The sequence below is a fragment of the Alligator mississippiensis genome, chromosome 3 (assembly GCF_030867095.1).
Source record: "Alligator mississippiensis isolate rAllMis1 chromosome 3, rAllMis1, whole genome shotgun sequence".
Lineage (NCBI taxonomy): Eukaryota > Metazoa > Chordata > Crocodylia > Alligatoridae > Alligator > Alligator mississippiensis.
Genome location: NC_081826.1, coordinates 233862186 through 233882453, shown reverse-complemented (window position 1 = coordinate 233882453; position 20268 = coordinate 233862186). Strand labels below are relative to the sequence as shown.

At 43.4% G+C, this 20268-nt stretch overlaps 1 protein-coding gene across 2 annotated transcripts in view; it reads right to left on the bottom strand.

The window, feature by feature from the left end:
* LOC102562903 (uncharacterized) overlaps window positions 1–20268 on the bottom strand; it is a 61235-nt gene that overhangs the window by 13386 nt on the left and 27581 nt on the right. For both annotated transcript variants that reach the window (XM_059724960.1, XM_059724961.1), the window contains exon 6: window positions 19811–19989. In XM_059724960.1, coding sequence (XP_059580943.1) covers window positions 19811–19989 — 179 coding nt within the window. The remainder of the gene's footprint in view (window positions 1–19810; window positions 19990–20268) is intronic.

The following is a 20268-nucleotide window of genomic DNA, read 5'->3' as shown; positions in this document are numbered from 1 at the left end:
GAGCAATTCACTATGATCAAAGGATTTTGTTTGAATGGAAATGTATTTGCTATTCTTGTTAAGCTGCTTTGCCTAAGAAAAAGAAGAGGACTGGAGAGCTATGTATTTCATTCTATCTGCAGCATGAGAAATCAAAATCAACAAAAGGAATAAAAATGAAGAGAGTAAAACTAAGCCCTGTAAGTGATTGCAAATATCAGGAAGATGGAGTAGAAATAACTTTACAGTGAAAGAAATCAAGACCTAGAAAATATTCATGGGAATCTGAAACACAAGCAAAAAAATAAACAACACTAAAAAGTGGAAAGGTGAAGGATAGGATGACTCAGGAGACTGGCACTTGGAAATAGAAGCCACCTCCAGAGCACTCGTTCAGAGTTAGCTCAGGTCAGTAGCGACAGGAGTTGCTAGTAACAGAAATCTTTGCCTCTCTTTCTGATCTCTCTTTCTGGGTGCTCTCCTATTTTCTCAAACTCAGTATATCAACAACTGAAGTCTTCTTTCCTTCTTTCTCCTTTTTTCTCCATCGCAGTTGACAACTCCACTATCTCTCCCGTCCTTCAAGCTCTCAACCTAGAGGCCATTGACTTCCACCTAATTTTTTGTGCATCCAGTTTCTCATTGAATCCTACTGCTGCTCCCTCTGTGGCATCTATAAAACCTGGCCCTTGATCACTGCCTTTGGTGCCAGAATCCAGGTTGGTATCTTGATGAGCTCTTGGCTGTTGATTCTTGCTCTCTAGCCTCCTTGTGTCTGTCCTTTTCAGGGTGGAGCCCACTGGAAGAAAGAATGTTAGTTTTCAAATATATAAAAATTAATCTCCAGCTCTTTTCATGTGACATCTCTCAAAATGAAAATTCACATAACAATATATATATTTTAAAAACCAGAGATGTTTAAAAGGAAAAATAAATGAGAAAGATCAGTGCATAAATTACATAAATTAGAAAGTTCACAGTGCGCGCATCTACAAGAGATGCTTTACTCAAATTTTGAACTAATTACTGTGCAGTAAGCATCACCGTCCACACATGCAGATGCTTGCTGCACAGTAATTTGCTCCAATCATGAGTAAATTTGCTACTGTCATAACCCAATGATTTTGATGCCTCGGCACAGTGGAATTTTCCTGCCACGCTAGGGCTTCTTTGCATGGTGGGGTTTTTCTGCTGCAAAGAGTAAACTGTGGTGCAAAAAGGTTCCCGCCATTTGTATGTAAATTCGCACCCCATTATTGGCTGATTCTAAATTATTCCTACTTGACGGCTAGTAATTGGCTCGCTAGCCGTATAAAAATCTGCGCGACTTCCGCCCAAGTTGGAGAACTTTGAGCACGCTGCAGAGTGACTTAAAAGAATTTCTGACTTGTGGCAGAGCGAATCGATAGCCTGATCAACTATCGATTTTTCTCCCCGTCGCCGAACGCTTATCCCCGACGTACCCTCTCCCTGCATGCCTGGTTTGTTTGTGGACTCTGGCTCGGGTTTTTGCCAGTTGGAGCAACTCGTTGCAACTACGCAAGCAGCCTTTACAGCCTGCGTCGCAGCCACCAGCGGCGTAAATAAAAGCTATTTTTCCAACCAATACACCGTCTCGCCTCTCCATCCACCAGCCCGCCTGATGTTCGCTTAATTAACCAGCATTTCCCTCAGTTGGTTCTTCCCGGGCGAGACATGGTGTCACGAACAGGATCTAAGGGCATGGCGGTGGAGATTAATTTAATTGAGTGCTGCCCCTGGTGCACCGGGACCTGCCGCGTGGAAAGCACAAACGAGCTCTGGGCACATATTGCCTACCACCAGGCGGAAGGAGGGGATAGAAGAAACATTGACGGCTACTTCTCAGTAAAAAGGGAAGAAGCAGTTATAAAGGAGTTGAGAACAAAGTTGTCTCTCGGGGAGTTCGGGTGTGTAATGAGCAGTGAGCAGGTCTACTATCGACCTCCGGAGGAAACACCGACCCTATCCCTAGAGGGGGTGAAGGTGAGGAAGGCGGAAAAGCTGACCCCCGCTCAGGAGTTTGCCCAGTGCACCTGGTATCTGAGGGAAGGAGGGGAACCCACCCCAACGGACTGGTTTAATTGTCCGGCTTTAGTGCCTGGGTCGCATGGTCACGAACTCCTCGTTCAGCTCTGAGAAGATCTGGAGACTGAGGGTCGCCATGTAGCAAGATGGGGGATAACAAAGTAGAAAAAGGGAAAAATGATAAATGTGTTCTTCCGTTCAGTAGCGGGTCTACTACGGGAGAATGCAAACCTAGAGGCTCAGCTATATACAGTGGGCAAGGAGTCACTGGAACGGATGGTGGAGGACTCCAAACCGGCATTTAGAAATAGTGCCGATCGCATGGCTTCGCCGCCAGAAAATGGCGCCGAGGGAAACACAAGCCGTCCAGAGAGCCCGGAAAAGGGGGGCGGGGCTTCAGAAAAACAGGCGGAGATCCGCCCAGCAATCCTGCCCCCGGAAGTGACGTCGTTCCCAACGGCCCCGCCTCCTAGCCACGGGGAGGGGGCAATGGGAGGGAAGATGTATCCAGTGCTCCCGCCTGATGAATTTAACCTGTTCTCGGTTGCGGCTCACCCAGTAGCATTAATAAAGCATGTTGCAAATGAGGAAGGTACCACACGTACTATTGTTACATCTCGCACGCGTACCCGACCAGAGATGCAAGAACTTTGTAAGGATTCAAAAATAAAACCTGAGGAAACTCTGGCCATATGGTTGGGACGACTAATTGTAGAATTTGCATCCGACATACTAGACCTAGAAGAAGCAAGTGCGTTGACCCGACAAGCGGCGTGGAGTGGAGGACGCGCCACTGATCTGAATGTGGTCTCGGAAAATACACATTGGCTCATTCCTCTCCCAGCGCTTGTGGTGGGACAGGTAGCCCACAAATCCCACACCTGGCACGAGCGCCACCCACAAAAGACCAGCGCGGAACAACTTCTCTTAGCCATAATTGGAGTGTCATACCTTACGTGGAACCCAAGAATACATCCATTGGGACTAACAGCTGCCCAGCGTAGGGAAAGTTGGGCTCATCGCCACTTACCAAACCCCGGAGCGATCCCAATGCCTCTGGAAGCTATAGACGCCTGTGTAGAGGTGTACGGAGGAACGGACGCTGTCACACTCCGACTCTTTCTTAATTCAGTAGCAGGCCAACCAGTAGGAAACCTCTTGGGTCATCTCCCACGATTACAGGGGCTCATGAAGCAAAGCGAGGGAACTCTTATTGACACAAAAGACCGACCTTTGGCGCATCCAGTTGGAGCACCAAGACTGAGGCGTCAGGAATTTGATTTATGGCGAGAGCCATTGTGGTCACCCCAAAGATCGGCGGAGGAAAGAGTTATGTTCGGATTCCTCCTCAGCCACTCTGGGCTTACAAAACAGCAGCTGCGTATCCTAGGGAATGAGAGCCAACATCGTCTAGCTGACGCACTGGGATTCAAATTCGAGGACAAGCAAAAAAACGAATAACGGCCGTTGGCTCTGCCGGCAGCCTCCTTCAACTCGAGCCTGACCCCACTGATCTCCGTCCCTACGCCGAACTCACTGTCTACGATCCCATTGATCCAAGCAATCAACAACAAGTGTTCTTCCTTCTCGACACCGGAGCTCAAGTCAATGTAATCACTTCAACGATACCCCACCAGAAAACCACAAAATTAATTAGGGTACAGGGACTTAACACTGTTGCAGTTACAACGAAAGTCAATTTTACTGTCCTCGGCCATCAATGAGCTCTAGAGGTAGTGCTAGGGGGCATCAATATTCTGGGAATTCCGGGAATCAAAGCGCTTAACCTCAAGGAACAAGTGTTACAAGCACTACCTATCGTTATCCCGAAGACGGATTGGCATCAACCGACGCTTTACAACACCTCCACCTGGCGATACCGACCAATTCCAACTCAGGGTCCCCTCAAAAAATCTCTCACTGATCTCCTGCAACGACTAGAACAACAAGGTTGCATTAAACCAGTAACTGCCAGTACTTACCTGTCACCGGGGTGGGGAGTTGCAAAGCCTGGGAAACCTAACGAAGCTCGGCTGATTGTTGATTACCGGGAGGCCAACAGAAGATGTCGAGTGCTTCAACAACCCAACCCTTCCACTCTACCACAATGTATGCTCGAAATGGCTCAATTCCAGCGAAACGAGTGGGTTGGGGTCACACTGGACCTAAAGAATATGTTCTTCTCAATCCCGATCATTGACCCTGAAGGAGTATTGAATATGTGCATCGAGGGCACCATGTACAGATGGACGGACTGCCTGCAGGGATACTGCAATGCTCCGTCACTAGCCACCGGCGCCATGAACGATACCCTGAAGAACTTTTGCACCTTACGTGCCCTTCCACCAGAAGAGGAATTGAGAATTTGGAGTTATATTGACGACATCGCCATCATGGGTTGTGACAGTTCCATCGTTACCAGTATAGTCAACCAACTGGTCGCTCACCTTCAGGATAAGGGATGGACAATTAATGAGGAAAAGTCATGCCTACATCCCGTAGATAACATTACATTCCTTGGCACCCAATTCATCGGCTCCATCCGCTGCGGAATCTCACACGATGGCCCTGACATCGACCCATTAAAGAAATCTCTGCCAGTGACTAAAAGATATTTTCAGCAACTCTTAGGTCACCTAAATTGGTATCGGCATTATGTTAATCTTAGTCATCTAGCACTCCTTACTAAATTACAGCGACAGATCCGTAATAAGTCCCGAAAATCTACACCCTGGACGGAAGGGGACCAGCAGAATCTGTTTTGCCTGTTAGCTGCTGTTAAGAGTACGCAGCTCCACGCAATCAATCTTGGCGAACCATTGACCATAACCCTTGGATTCACCAAGAACCATGTGTGGGCTGTTGCGCACAATCCTCGCGATGAATTGGTATACACTGCCCATAAGACTCTTCAAGCAGCACAACATTGGTATGGAGCTATAGGAAAAATCCTCCTAGCTGGACAGCTAGTGGAGCCATTAGCAAGGGGGCACAGGACACTTCACGCTCCCGTTGCCACATTACTGCCCTTGCTAGATGCAGAGAAAGTCGACCCGCATTTTCAGGGAGAACCCAAGACATGGAACATGTTGGTGCTTACCCACCACTACAACTGGTGCTGCTGGAAATTAGAGGACACAAAACCTAGTCCTAGCCTGGAGGATGAAGAAAAGCTCCCAACGTTATATGGAACCTCCGCCCCAGCCTGGATGGCTTCAGATGGGACCTCCTGACACAGTGGAGGCTATGGGTATTATTGTAAGGCTTGCCACGATGTAAAAATATCCTGGGTCCACCCGAATGACACCTCTGCCCAAAAATGTGAATTGTTGGGATTCTTCGAAGTATTACAACACTGTCTAGCGCACCATGATGACACACTCCCAGTTCCAATTATTGCAATTGACTCACAGTATGTTTATAAGATTCTTACCGGTATAGCCCTTCCCAGCGAAAATTTAGGTGAGTGGGAAGACATCTGGAAAACTCTAACAAAATTTACACGACTCCCATTGATTAAACATACCAAGTCACACCGCCCGGATACTGACCCAGTGCATGAGGTCATCGATAAACTCTTAGAAGACCCATTCCGGACTGACATAGTTTTGCCTATCACCTCTACTTTCGGTCCTGAAGTAAACCCATTCCTCGCGTGGCTCCATGAAAACTGGGGTCACCCGGGACCGCGGGCCAGCTATCGACGCTGGCGCCAAGCCACTACCAAGACGACCTCATATGGGGTTCGACGCGATTGGGAAAAGGTAGCACAAGCCTGTGAGGTATGTGCCAAGGAAAAATACCATTGAACCAAACATCAACTTGAGGCTTTCAACACTTTGCAGTTTCAAGTGGGAAAGGTCTGGCAAGTAGATCTGCTTGGCCCCCTCCCGGGGTCTAAACCGCCAAATAAGGGGTTAGTCATTGTTGATCTGGGGACACGTCAGTTACAGGTCATCCCCTTACGAAAAAGCAACGCCACTGCTGTTGTCTCTGCCTTAACCGCTGCATTTGCCGCCTGGCAACCTCCTCATGAAATTCAGTCTGATGGCACTCTGGACAAATTCGCTTGTCTTCATAACGTCACATGGCATCTTCATCTGCCATACCACCTGCAATCTAATGGCGTCGTGGAGAGACATATCGGCTTATATAAAGAACAACTTCGTCTCAAGGGAGGAGGGACATACAAAAATTGGACTAAATATAATCACGACGTCCTCATTTCATTAAACATTTCAAAGCCACTATGGAACGAGACTAACACCAAAAAACCTCTACCTTGGGAACCTAAATTTCAATCAAATGAGTTAGTATGGGTTTCAATACCACACCCTCGTCAATCTCATCCACAGGTCCACAAGGGAGTAGTTCAACGGTCGGAACAATATCCTAACACCTATTCTGTCTTATTAGAAGAAAAGCCCGATTGTCCCTCTATTATCGCTCACCACAACTGGATGACTCGCCACTCTGACGCTCACCCAGTTTCCTTATAGTGAACTCGATTACAGTTGTCTCTTGTTTCTTTTGTGTTTCCTTACAGGTCCGACCGTAACGAAGCGGCAATCTACAGCTTCTCGATCACTAGATCCACCAAGCACCAAATCACAGCACCTTCAAGTCAACGCAGCAATGGCTGCCGCGGGGACACCAAGACGGCGAATGTTCGCTGGGTTAGAACTTGTTCTTACATTGCTTCTTTCCCGTTTCTGCTGTGGTGCTTTAGTCAAACCAGTTGTTGATCCATGCGTAACAGCAGTTTGGGGAAAGGATGTCACATTGAAGTGCATAGTTAATGTGAATAATACCATAGTACAGATTTCATGGGAAAAGTTGCAGGGTAAAAATGCACAGACTATTGTTGTACATCATCCTGAACATGGGTTTTCTGTTCAAGGAAAATACCATGAAAGAGTGGCATTTAAAAACTCTTCGTCCAGTGATATAACAATCAACCTAAACAATGTGAGCTTCTCTGATGCAGGAAAGTATGTATGCAAAGCAGTTACATTCCCATTAGGAAATGCAGAGTCAATAACAACTATAACTGTAATTGTTGAACCCACTGTGAGCTTCACAAAGGGACCAACTCCCTTAATAGATGGTATAAATTGGACAGTAGTAGCCATGTGTATAGCAGCCACAGGAAAACCTGCTGCAGATATTAGTTGGGAGGGAGACCTTGGTAAAATAGAATTTAGTTCAACTTCCTTTCCAAATGAAACAGTGACAGTTGTGAGTCAATATAAAATCATCCCTACTAGATTTGCAAACGGAAGATGCATAACTTGTGTTGTAAGTCACCCAGCTTTGGACAAGGAGATAAGGTATTCTTATACAGTAGACATTCAATACGCTCCTGAAGTGTCAATAACCAGCTATGACAAAAATTGGTTTATTAGACAAAAAAATGTTCAGCTTAAATGCAATGCTAATTCTAATCCACCACCTACAAAATTTACCTGGGCCAGATTAGATGGACAATGGCCTGAAGGCTTACTGTCTATAAACAATACTCTGCATTTCAATAGCCCACTAACCCACAATCATGCTGGGACTTACATTTGCAGGATAACAAATTCCCTTGGTCAAAGAAGCGATCAAAAGACTATTTATATATTAGATCGTTCTACCACACGACCACCTACGGTTTCATGGTATTGTTCAGCTAATAGCATTACAGGTCTAGCGTCAACATTAACCTTAACAGTAATGCAGAAAGGCGATTGGGGTACCATTATCGGTAGTGCAGTGGGTGGAACTCTCTTTCTAATGTTTGTAAGTATTTTAGTTGGCATCGTCTGTTATGGAAACAGACGGGCGCTCCGTGGGGACTACTTCGTTATGAACCACATTTCACTAACTGAAGAAAAAGGGGACTCCCAAATAGATGTTCTCCAATCAGATGATGACCGATAATTGTTGTTATATATTTAAGTTATTGTATTTTATAGTTTGTTAAAGACCGGTCTATAGAGTTGTTTGTTTATATGTATTTGTTAATCACTTAAGCTTTGTAAAGCCAATGAGTCCTTAGACGAAAATTACGTATAACACATGCACGTGTTTATAATTCCGCTGTGCTGTCGGCAAGGGGGCATGTCATAACCCAATGATTTTGATGCCTCGGCACAGTGGAATTTTCCTGCCACGCTAGGGCTTCTTTGCATGGTGGGGTTTTTCTGCTGCAAAGAGTAAACTGCGGTGCAAAAAGGTTCCCGCCATTTGTATGTAAATTCGCACCCCATTATTGGCTGATTCTAAATTATTCCTACTTGACGGCTAGTAATTGGCTCGCTAGCCGTATAAAAATCTGCGCGACTTCCGCCCAAGTTGGAGAACTTTGAGCACGCTGCAGAGTGACTTAAAAGAATTTCTGACTCGTGGCAGAGCGAATCGATAGCCTGATCAACTATCGATTTTTCTCCCCGTCGCCGAACGCTTATCCCCGACGTACCCTCTCCCTGCATGCCTGGTTCGTTTGTGGACTCACTGGCTCGGGTTTTTGCCAGTTGGAGCAACTCGTTGTAACTACGCAAGCAGCCTTTACAGCCTGCGTCGCGGCCACCAGCGGCGTAAGTAAAAGCTATTTTTCCAACCAATTCGCTGTCTCGCCTCTCCATCCACCAGCCCACCTGACGTTCGCTTAATTAACCAGCATTTCCTTTGGTTCGTTCTTCCTGGCCGAGACAGCTACCTGTAAATGTAAGTAGCAAATTTGCTTGAGATTACTTATGGGGCAGTAGCACATATGTAGATGCCTGACCAGGAGCAAATGTGCTCCCAATCAGCTGGGCAACAGGGTGCAAGAGATTGCTCCCTGCCCCCAGGAACTATCTGCTTCTAGAGCAGACTCCACCACTAGAGTTGGGGCAGGGAGTATGTCCCCCTGCCCCGGCAGCAGGGAGCTTCCCAGCCCCCACTTCACAATTGGTGAGAGAGACCTGGGAGATCCTTATCTCCCAGTCTGAACTCTGTAGTCCCCACACCAGTGCTGTGAGATCCTTATCTTCCAGCCCAAGCCCCACAGTTGTGAGGCCCAGACTGGCAGATCCTTGCTCCCAGCCTGAGCCCTGTGGTCATGATGCTGGGGCTGGGAGATCCTTGGAGCCAGGGTAAGGGGACATTGTCCCTGCCTGGGCTCTGGTGGCAGAGCCTGCACCGGCAGCAGGCAGCTCCCAGGGGCAGAGAGCAATATCTTAGTCCCCACAAGGAGACAGCTGTCTCCTGGCCCCATGCTCCCTGCCAGCCACTGGGCTAGCACCCAGGGAGAGCCTAGAGCTCCCCCTGAATGCTGCAGAGACCTGGTACAGGGCTGCAGGGAGTGGGAGCAGTCTGCTGCTAGAAGCAGCAAATCTGCTCCCATGTCCCTGCAGGTGTACATGTGTGCGTGGGAGAGTTTACTCCAGAGTACTTTGAGTAAACTGCTCCTGGATTATTTGCATGTGTAGATGCTCCCAGTAACTTCAGTTTTTAAACTCCTATGTATATCACACATGAACTATATGTTTTACTTACTAACTCATAGTAACAAATAAGATTCCTTTTCAGAGCTATGTAGATGGTTCCTTTGTCATGTATTTGCATTTAAAGCATAAGCAAGGGTTAACTAATGAAAATGTTTCTAATTGTTTAGTGTGTCAGCCAGGACCAAGTGCAGAGCACTTTAGAAGGGAGGAGGTGATCAGCATTTTGCAGGGTATAGCCTCACAGGCTGAATATCAGTGGGGGAGTTTGGGACGAGCTGAATTAGAGCAAGTGATATATTCACATGTGACTGGATTGTAGGTGTGAGTATGCAATATGCAAAATGTAATTTATGCATCACATCAGCTAACAGTATTTATCATTTGTTAATAAGAAGAATCAGAGGAAATGTATAAGACCTAAGAGTCAGCAGCTCCCTAAACTTAAATTGAAAAATATGTCCTGGAGCTGTGGGAGTCATGGAAAATGTACAGAAGAAATCAGATTGTATGCTGGCTGTAAATAATGTGGCAGCTCCCTGACTATGATGATAAAGCTCTAAGCAAGGAAGAAGAACAAATACAAGTGGTATCTCTATGAGCAATGGCTCAGACCTAAATCTATTTATAGCTAAGCCTTTTATATAAAGTGCTTAGGCTTAGCAATGAATACACAGGCCTGTATAGGAGAACAAAGGACTGGATGTTTGTCATAGATTGAAATGCTGTGCAAGGTCCATGCACAGTAGGCATAAGATTTCTTTCTTGTTACAATAATTGGACTCTGAACATACCAAAAGAAATTAAGATCATTTAAAGGATTTTTTCTCTCTGTCTCCTTGTTGTTCTAATGCTCTGTTGGCAGCAGCTTTAACATTGTGTGCAATCAACCAGAAGCATGTATTGTATAGTCTGAGCTTCACAGTTTACAGTTGTATAAACATATCATTTGTAGAATACAGTTTCTACATATAGAGGTGGGGAACAAAGCTGAAGGAGTGCTTTGCATAGAAAAGGTTGTATTCTTTACAGCTACCTAAAATTTTGCTCCATTTAGGAAGGTTTCCATGTTAGTGTATTATTGCTTATAATAAATAATTTTCCACTATTCTACCAGCTCTGGAAGTGAGGGGATGAGTCATGTTTGAATAAAGGAAATGGGGGATTGGGATGAGTGCAAATGTTACTCATGCTGAATATTGATTGGGAACAGAAACCATACCCTTTTCAGGTGTTCTGAACAAGAAAGACTTACTAACACTAATACAATTGAAGAATGGCCAGCAGCATATTTCACAGAGATCTTGCTGATTCAAGAACACTCACTCAAAGCAGCTGGGTTTCCAAGGCAGCAATGACTCCTGACTGGCAGTGCCACCAATGTGACTGTGGGGTTGCAGCAGCAGCAGCTGCTATATTCTTCTCCCCGTCCCTTTTCCCTCCAAGTTGGTACCCAAGCCTGCTGCCCCAGTCACCCTGCCTTAGTTACACTACTGCATTCACTGAAAAAAGTACTAAAAGTGACAGAGAAATGGAGATTGGGGACCCTTGTTTGAGACCGGTGCTACATAGTTACTTATGCAACACCCAGACATCACTAGAGTTGGATGCATTAAAAATACCTTTGGTAGAAAAGATAAGAGAAAGGCTACTCTTGTAATAAACTGGAATTGACTTTGTAATGGTGACAGGAACATGATATATATAGAACATGTTCAGATCTGGTGGTGTAAGAGTCGTTTATGAAACTGGGATCTAATCACCTTCTGCTGGAAAATGCACTGTCTTCTCTTTCCCCTCTCCTCACAACAGTAAGAACACCAAGAAGAACATATCACACACCCACTCGCACTATACCTCATGCATTTCTAGAAGTACAGAACTTGTGAACTGAAGGAATGCAAATCATTATTCTTTTCTAAACGGACATTATTATATACAACCAAAATGATACCTGAAGAAAAGATTATTGTTTTCCCCTTTCCCCTTATAGCATGTTTAATAATATTATAACTATGAAAGAACAATCTGCAAGGCCATTTTTGAGCTTTGGGGTGTAGGATTTGAATAGAAAAATGATATAATGTTTTCCCTCTGTTTCTGTCTTTACTTGCATTCTGGCTCTCACTAAATCATGCAATTTCTGTCTCTACAGCTCCCTCTATATGTTACAGGTATCAGGCAAATTAACTGGTTAATTGCACAGTTACCTAGAGACCAGCATGCAAAGTAGCTATCATGTCATACAAATGCACATGCAAAGTAGTACACATGCAAGGTAGCTATCATGCCATACAAATCTTTAACCAGCCTTGAAAATGTGTGCTAACTTTGTAGCTAGTTGCTATTGAGCTTTAATTTGCATGTGTAGCAGGGTCTCCCCTGTGTCTGGGAGCCTTGTTAGCTCCCAACCTTAGGGGTGCACCCTGATCACAGGGGGCTGGGAGTCCCACAGCTGCCTGGACCCAGCTGGGTCTCAACAGCTGCAGGGCATAGCTGTGATTTCCCAGCCCCAGGGGTCTCACGCACTCCCAGGGCTGGGAGATCACACCAGTCATAATGTCCCAGCCTTGGGGCTTTCATGCACCCTGGGCCTGGGAGATTGCAGCAGCTACATATTCTAGCTGGGTGTCCCTGCAGCAGCTACATCTCCCTGGGTGCCCCCACAGCTAGGAACCCCTCAGCAGAGGGAGCTCCCAGGCACAGGAGCCTGCTTCTTGCCACTGGCAATAAGACACAAAGGTGCATGGCAGGAGGCACAAAGGTGCAATCCCACAATTGTGCCTCCTGCCATGCATGTGTAGAGGGGGGCTTACGCCATCTCCAAAATTTCACCCTTTTTCCCATTTCCTGCTGATGAGACATTAATCCATGTTCTGGTAATTTCCTAGCCCATCTACAGCAGCATTTTCACTGCTTTCCCTTAAGTCAATTCTTACTCCTGCAGTCCATCCAATATATTGCCACTGAGATCATCCTCCTTGATTATGGAGGAAAAAACCCCTGACACCACAAAATGCCACAGAATTCTGAGATGGTGGGATTAAGAAAGGAGATGTAATAAGTAAGTGTGTAACATAAGCATCTGAAATGCACAGACTCTGAGTGGTCTGCAACTTAGGGCAGTGATTACTATTACTTTTCTTTTGAGGACCACATAAATACCTCATTTCACATTTGGGATTAGTTTCCCTTATGTGATAATGTAAATTACTTTTATTTCACAGTCAACTTTTTGATTAGTAGATTATTTCTCTTTTTTTCCCCTCCTTCCTTTCCTCCCTCCCTCCTGTGCCTTGAATTCTTCCGTTTTCACTGAAAGTATTAATGGCAAAACACAACTGATATTAAGTATACATTAGGATGCCAACTAGAGGAACTAATATTGATCCATAAATATATATATATATATATATGATTTATTGTTGATATTTCTTTAATCTTATAAATTCTATATTTTCTTCTCAGAATCATGATGCCACGGGCTATATTTTCTTTTATTTTCTCTTATAATGCAAAAGAAAATATCAGCCAAAATTGTGAAAATCTCAAATTTGAGGGTTATTTTCAATATTTATGTAAAATTTTGTTCCATTAAGATTCCATTTATATTCAGTTTAAATTTGTTGGGGTCATTGTATAAATGAATATGTGTAATGATGTCTTCAAATGTATGAGAACTGTTCTGTTGGTATAAATCAAACTTTTTCCCACTAAGCACAAATGTCCACTCACTTTCCTATTGATTCCAGTTCATTGCAATTAGAGTTGTGTTGCAAGCAACAGCATATCAACAGTATATAAAGGGACAGATGTTGACATAACAGTGGGTTTATTAGAGCGAAGTACAAGGTCAGCTTAAGTTTAGCAAGAGACAGTACAAAGACCCAATCCTAGTCCAAGGAACTGTGTTCCTATTACTGAGTGGCCTGGAGAGCTGGCACTGCCAGTCTTGCTAGGTTTTTTAAGGGCATGTCTACGCTGGACTGGAGTGTCATGTAGAAATATCCAAGCTAAATGAATGAGCTCAGATACTGGAAGCAGTCATGCTGTGGCTGTAAGGAGCTCTGAGCAGGTTAATTTACCCTCCTGAGATGGAATTCCATGTTGCTATGGCTGGAGTTATTCCTTTACCCTACCAAGCTTCTTTAAAGCTTAGTTTGGTTTGTCTATACTATACTGTAGTCACAGTGTAGATATACTGTAAGAGACACTTTGGGATGAGTTTGTGTCCACTTTTCTCATTGTATCGGTAAGCAAGGCTAAGCTAGCATCAGAAGAATGAATGCTGTAATCTGTAGAAAGATGAAACAATGACTAGTGCATCTCCAGGATACCCAGAGGCATTATGAAACTCATGTATAATGTCTTTGTAACTGATTATTGGTGTTCAGCTTCTTAACCAACTTGTACCTGAGCCAGACAAAGAGTAGCTTTATCATAGTGCCTGAATCTCCATCCCTCTACTCCAGTTCTTGAATCAGTTAGTGAGTGGTACTCATATTTGACCTCGGAGCACCCACTTCAGCTCACTGTAGGGTCTCCACACTCATAAAGGAGGGGGCCATTGTTTTGCGGAATTACCCCTTTTCCTTCATGAGCGAAGCTCCTTTTGATCGTATTTTTATAGCTCTGAATATCTGCATGAGCTGGAAGCATCGCCCACGTTCTTAATGTAAATCATCATAGCTGCAGTAATATCCATGAAGTTATACTCCCTTCTACTAAAGGAGGATCAGATTCATTATTACTGCATTCTTATTCTGATCCTGATCCTTCCTACATGCCCTTGACTAGTCCTGTTTAACTTCCTGTGGTTACCCACATATGTAAAGATCCTTGTGTTCATAAGTGCTTGCAGAATCAAGGTCAATGACATCATTTCTTGGAAGGGAGGCTAAAATGACCTTGTAGGCAATGCGACTGAAATCTATTGCAAGAGCTAGCACATCCCTAACATGTGATAGGATAGAATAAATCTGAAACAACAACAACCACATGGGCCATCAATATAGAAAATGCCGAAGAAACATCAGGGCCATTAATTTAACGAGCTTTTTATGTGGGATGGAAAAGGAGCTTTCAGGTCCGATGATTTCAGGATTTGGCTTTGTATGCCTGTAAATAGAGATGATGAGGATGTCCACCTCAGTATTTCCTATCCCCTCCTCTTTCCTGGCATGAACTAAAACAGGAGAAGAATAACCTGCCCTTTTAAACTCAAATACACAAAACAAGCCCATCTGGCATGAAGGAAGGTCCAATTCTCCTTTCAGAAGCAACCCTTTGAAGTCAGTGGAACTAAATCAATGCAAAGCTGTTACCTTTGTGATCAAAATCAGGACCTGGTTATACATGGAAATGAGTAAATCCCATTTATTTGTTGGTAAGAGATAGAAAGTAATCCCCCTAATTACTGTTATCTTCAATGCATTGTTTTAAAGTGTGTCTTATATCCATTCAGTGGAAGAATCTGTTTTTCTAAGAGAGAAGACACCTGGGACAATGTTTCCATCACCATCTCCTCGTTGACATGCTGCATGAATCTTGTGTGAAAATAAGAACATCATCATTTGCAATATTTTGGAAGAGAGTGCATTATTCTGCTACTCCTGGAAGAAATAATACCCAGTAGTGGGCCCAATTTAGCTCCTTATGACTTTGCTTGGGAACTAGATCTATGACAAAGTGAAGAAATACACTGTTAGGAAGACAGGCTGAAAAAAAGTACTTGTGTGAAGACCTCTTTCAAGTACCATCCAATTATAAGAAGCAGTTAAAAGATAATTGATAGGTCCTCATCCTTTTAGATGCTTTAAAAATGTTAATTGGAACAAGTACCACAATGTGATACTTTAATGCGTTCTCTGGGGTCAAGAAAAAGAGGTAGAGCTGCTAGCTAAAAACAAGCACATGAAATGATCCTGCAAGTATCCTTATGGCACCAACCTTTGCAGATGCCAGAGGATGAATACTAATTATTACTACCAAATTTTTGCCATGCTCTAAAAGTGCATCTCCTTTACAGATAAAGACATGTTCTCTGTCTCGGAGAGCTACAATCTAAATAAAAAGCTGTAGCTGCGTAGCTAGATAAGCATTTTCTTCAAAGCAACAAACAAAGCAGGAAAACTTGTGAAAGAATGAATGTTCTTAAAACTTAATCAGGCAGTGAGAGAGCAAGGAACAGAATCCTTGTGAGCTCACCTACAAGCTATAGCATCAAGGGAAACATCAGTGTTTATTTTATTCTATCTGCTGTAGCTTCCAAAGAGTATCTAGTAAATGGCTAGGAAGACAAGAAGGTTGTATAGAAGGTATGGCTGTATTTCCTTAGTTCCAAAAGGGAGGCATGGGTAAACCGGTTTGGACAAAATAAGAACCACCAAAAAATCATGAACCCCATTATAGAACCAAACTCAGACCAACCCTTTGAGAGTTTTGAACTGTTTGGATGCTTTTCTATTTTTTTTTAAATTTTTATGTTTTAGGGCAAGAAGAATTCCTGTTGAAATTACATAACGAAGTCTCCATTTGTGATATATTTGCATTCCTCTTAACTGGTCTGAAATGGAGCCAGTCTGGCAGAGCCTGCTGGACACTTCTGAATTAAGACAGAGTAGAGAGGGTCTGCTGGTCACCCACTAAGGAAGCAACAGAGGGAAGAATGGTTCCTGACAACAGCAAATGGTGGGGTGAGAATCTGCTATATTTCTGTCCTCTACCAGATTATAATTATTTAGTATTTGAATTATGGTTCTCTTTAGAGATTCCAATCAAGAGAGAGGCCCCATTATGTTTGGGACTGTATAGACTTGGCTAGATTTGGTCCTAGCCCATAAGAAAGAAGAGTCTATTAAAGTAATAAGAGAAGCTATTGACTTGGGATGGTTAACTGCTACAGGATCATGCAGTGACACAGCTGAGCTGTGAATGCAACTTGGAGCACGTTACTCATTTTAAAAAAAATGTTTATTGATAATATGATAAAATGTACTAACCTCAGATTTGCATAATGGCTATCTATGTATTGCTAGTTTTTGTATCGCAGCCAGCAGCGGTTGAGAAGCAGGCCCACTGGATTGCCTATAGAAAATGCCAGGTGAAGAAAGAAGTTATACCTCACTCCTCCTGAAATTGTCAGAGGTGGCAGACATTTGCAAAGACTAACCACCAAGGAACAGGATCAGGTAGGAGGAATCACTGTTAACTGGGTAAAGAAGCTTTGTGTGGAGGAGGGCTGGAGGTACCCACCCACAGCATTGATCGTTCAGAAAATTATCCAAGCTTTGGAAAACTTACCCAAATAAATAGTGTGTCAGACCTTTTCTTGAAGATTACCTCCTGTCTGGGAGATCTGTCCAACTTCCTAAGCTGAGAATCCTGCTTTATATGTAGACTCTATAAGGATTGTGATTGAAGGCTGTTGCTACCTTGGTGTAACACTACAGGAAGCTAATCAGCACTGAATGGAGAAATGGGTTCATTTTAGAATGAGTGGTGGCAAGGAGTGGGTGGTTGGCTCTTTGCATTTGATCAGTTTCAAATTTGAACTTTCATGAAAATAAAAATATACTCTCTCTCTCTCTCTGTCATCTGATGTTTCAAGAAACCTATCTCCTTCTGTTATATCTGTGTCTTAAATACAAGCTCTCATATGTGTGATGAGCATTCAAAGATTCCTTAGAATCTCCTGAGAATAAATTTAAAGTTTTCCAAAGCCAAGTCCTCTAAAAGTTCACTGTATTGGAGGAATATTTAATGTAAAGTACTTTGATGTAATTTGGTGCCTTCAGATTTACATTTCATCTTTTATAAAAAAAAAAAATTGTGAACTGTTAAATATTAATGAATCTGATCAAAAATTATTTTGAAACTGTTTTTAATAGAAAAGTATTCTTTTCAGCTAAATGATCTTTTTTTTTTTTAGAAAAGTATTTGTTTTGTTTTTAATGATTTATGAATGAGAAGCTGAATGTCCAAAATCCAAAATATTTCAGGTTAGATATGTGGTGTGCTACCCAAAGGGAGTTGTAGTTTGGTTTCATGTCCTCATCTCCAGGGGCCAGGCTTCTCCATTGGACTACATCAGGGTTTGAATTATACTTCGACTTGTGGTGGTGGTGGGGGTCTGCAAAAAGAGTTGGCTGGGGTCGGGACTGTGTGCAGGGGTCCCTACCAGTACCATGGGGTTGGGCCAATGAAGGAGGCCACTGCTGCTGCCTGGGCTGCTTAGAAAGGCACAGGGTGGCTGGGGGCTGACTGGCCTCTGTATATGTGGGGTGATTCTTATGCAGGGGCTCAGCCCTCCCCCCCCCCCACTCCCGCCTTACCCTGGACTACATAGTCCAAGAACCATGGCCAGGGACTTCCATTGTAGGTCAGCTTCCCTCACCAGAGATCATAGTGGATCATGGTGGGACTGACAGGGAGCCTTTGCACCCACAATGTAAGTCCACTGCAGCAGCATTCCCAAATCAAACTATTGTAATTTTGATTAATTTTCCCACCAGCTAGTACAAATTTTCCATGGGGAGGGTCAGAGTACATGGGGAGGGAACACTTCTTGACTAAGGAGTGAGTTTCTGACCATGTGTCCATTACAGCAGTAATGGGCACACAACTGCTGTAAACTGCCTTGAGTTGGCAGTCAGTACAGGTTGCTCTAATTTCTCCCTTACACCTATATACAAATACTTTTTGACCAGCTCATCCCACCATTACTACCTCTGCCAGGTTTGGCCTAGACACATTCCTGGAAACTGGGTTTACTGCAAGGAGAGTGATTAATCCTCAGCTTGTCTAACTCAGCACAGCTTTACCCAGCTGCACTAGCTTTGCTTTAAAAAGGAAACAGCTAATGCCTGAAAGGGTCAGCTTGTGCTTTATTACAAAAACGACACAGTGATAAATGAGCACATTTAATTTTAGAAACATAACTTTCTGCTTGAGTAACTTTGTTGCAAAGTTACATAAGGGAAGCAAGCAGTAACTCATAATTATATGCAGCACCTGCTAAATTGCCTAGCAAAGTGTATTAAAATACTTTGTGTAACAGATGAATTCATTTGCTTTCCTTGTTATGTCACTGAAAAAGATCCATTATCAAAACACTCCACCTGCTGGACACAAGTTAAAATACAATTTTTGGGACCGTAAGGAACTGTCCAGCATGAATCTAAAATGAAATCTGAAGCTTTGCTACTATGATCCTCAGAGTTAACCAATCTTTAGGGAAGTTGTAATTTATGTTAAAGGTTTTTGAATCTCTCTATCTTACTGTAAAGCAATATAGAAGCACTTGTGAACAATAAGCCATCATTTTGCAAGTCTCCTGATTTAAGCCTACTGAGTGCCATAAACATCTATTATGTATTGGTATTTTGGAGAGGTGCACACTGAAGTGGGAGTCTCAGGGTTAATTCTGGCTAATTCAGACGTTCCCCCAGGTACTTACTTTTGGGAAGTTTAGTGTTAACTGTGGTATAAATGTTGTGCAGTGATTATTTCTTAATTCAGTATGGCTGGACTCTTTTGTACTCCCGTATAGAGGACCTATGCTCATGGCTGTTTCCTGAAAATAGGTATATGAGTAGGTGAGCCTAAAGCTCTCCTGTGCAGGCAACCCCTGCTTAGCACTCTTAATTGGTTCCTGAAAAAACCAAGGGTAAAGCAAAACGAGTGTTAAGCAAAACTGAAAGTACTTGATTACCCAAGATGGCAACCACAGTTGTTTTTAATGACCCAAGATGGCAACCATGAGCATTATAATGAAACTCACTGAGTGCTAAGTGAAATCACGTATCAATTTAAAATAAGCATTACAGCGAAATAGCACTAAGCAAAACAGCATCAAGCAGGGGCTGCCTGTACTTCCAAAATTTCCACCTTATCTAAATTTTGATTTATAACACACTCCAGTGTCCTAACCAGGAAAGAGAAGTTGAATCCACTGAATTTTGATGAAGCTATTATTGAATCAATATTTTCAGTGGAGTTTCATGAGTGTAAATGAAGCCAGAAGTTGGCCTGTGGGCATTTCTACAGTAAGGAAGCTTTCTGTACACATCAAAAGATACCCTTATGGTGGTGGTAGTTGTAGGTGGTCTCAAAGTGTGGTCTGCAGGTGGGCTGTGAACCTCTGGGCATGTCCCTCCATCCATGGAGGCCATTTGAAATGGCCCCTCAGGGTGAAATTTTGGGAACCCCTGTTCTAGACATTTTATGCTAATATAACAGAATGCACCTTCCCTCCATAGATGAGTACAACGCTACTGCAGTCCTCTATTGCTCTTTTTACTATGCCCTCTCCTTACCTTCTTATGTTTGTAATAGTGGAGGTAGCCGTTATGTTTCAGCACAAACCATCTCTTCCTCCAGCCCTTCAGGATGGCTGACTGAGTTCGTTTGTGCAAATATCCTCGACATGTTGGTCTAGGAGTATTGGGGTAGCGACTGATGTCTGATCCAACCAACAGGGTCAAGATATCAGGACCTGAAAAGATATGTTAAGAATATTTTAGGGTGGGCCAGAACTGGAGATAAAAAATAAACTAAAAAGTGTATTTTCCTTTCAGGCAGAAATACAACATCATTGAAAGGAATAGCAAAGAACAAACTCATTTTATACTGGAGAACATCACTGCATTCTCAGACTCAAATGTCTAAATAAGCCGCTTAAACTGGTCTGCACAATCTGCAGGGGAACTGATTTGTGCTTGCAAACCCCACAATTTTGATGAAAATTTACCTTACAAAGAGACAGCGTGTTAGC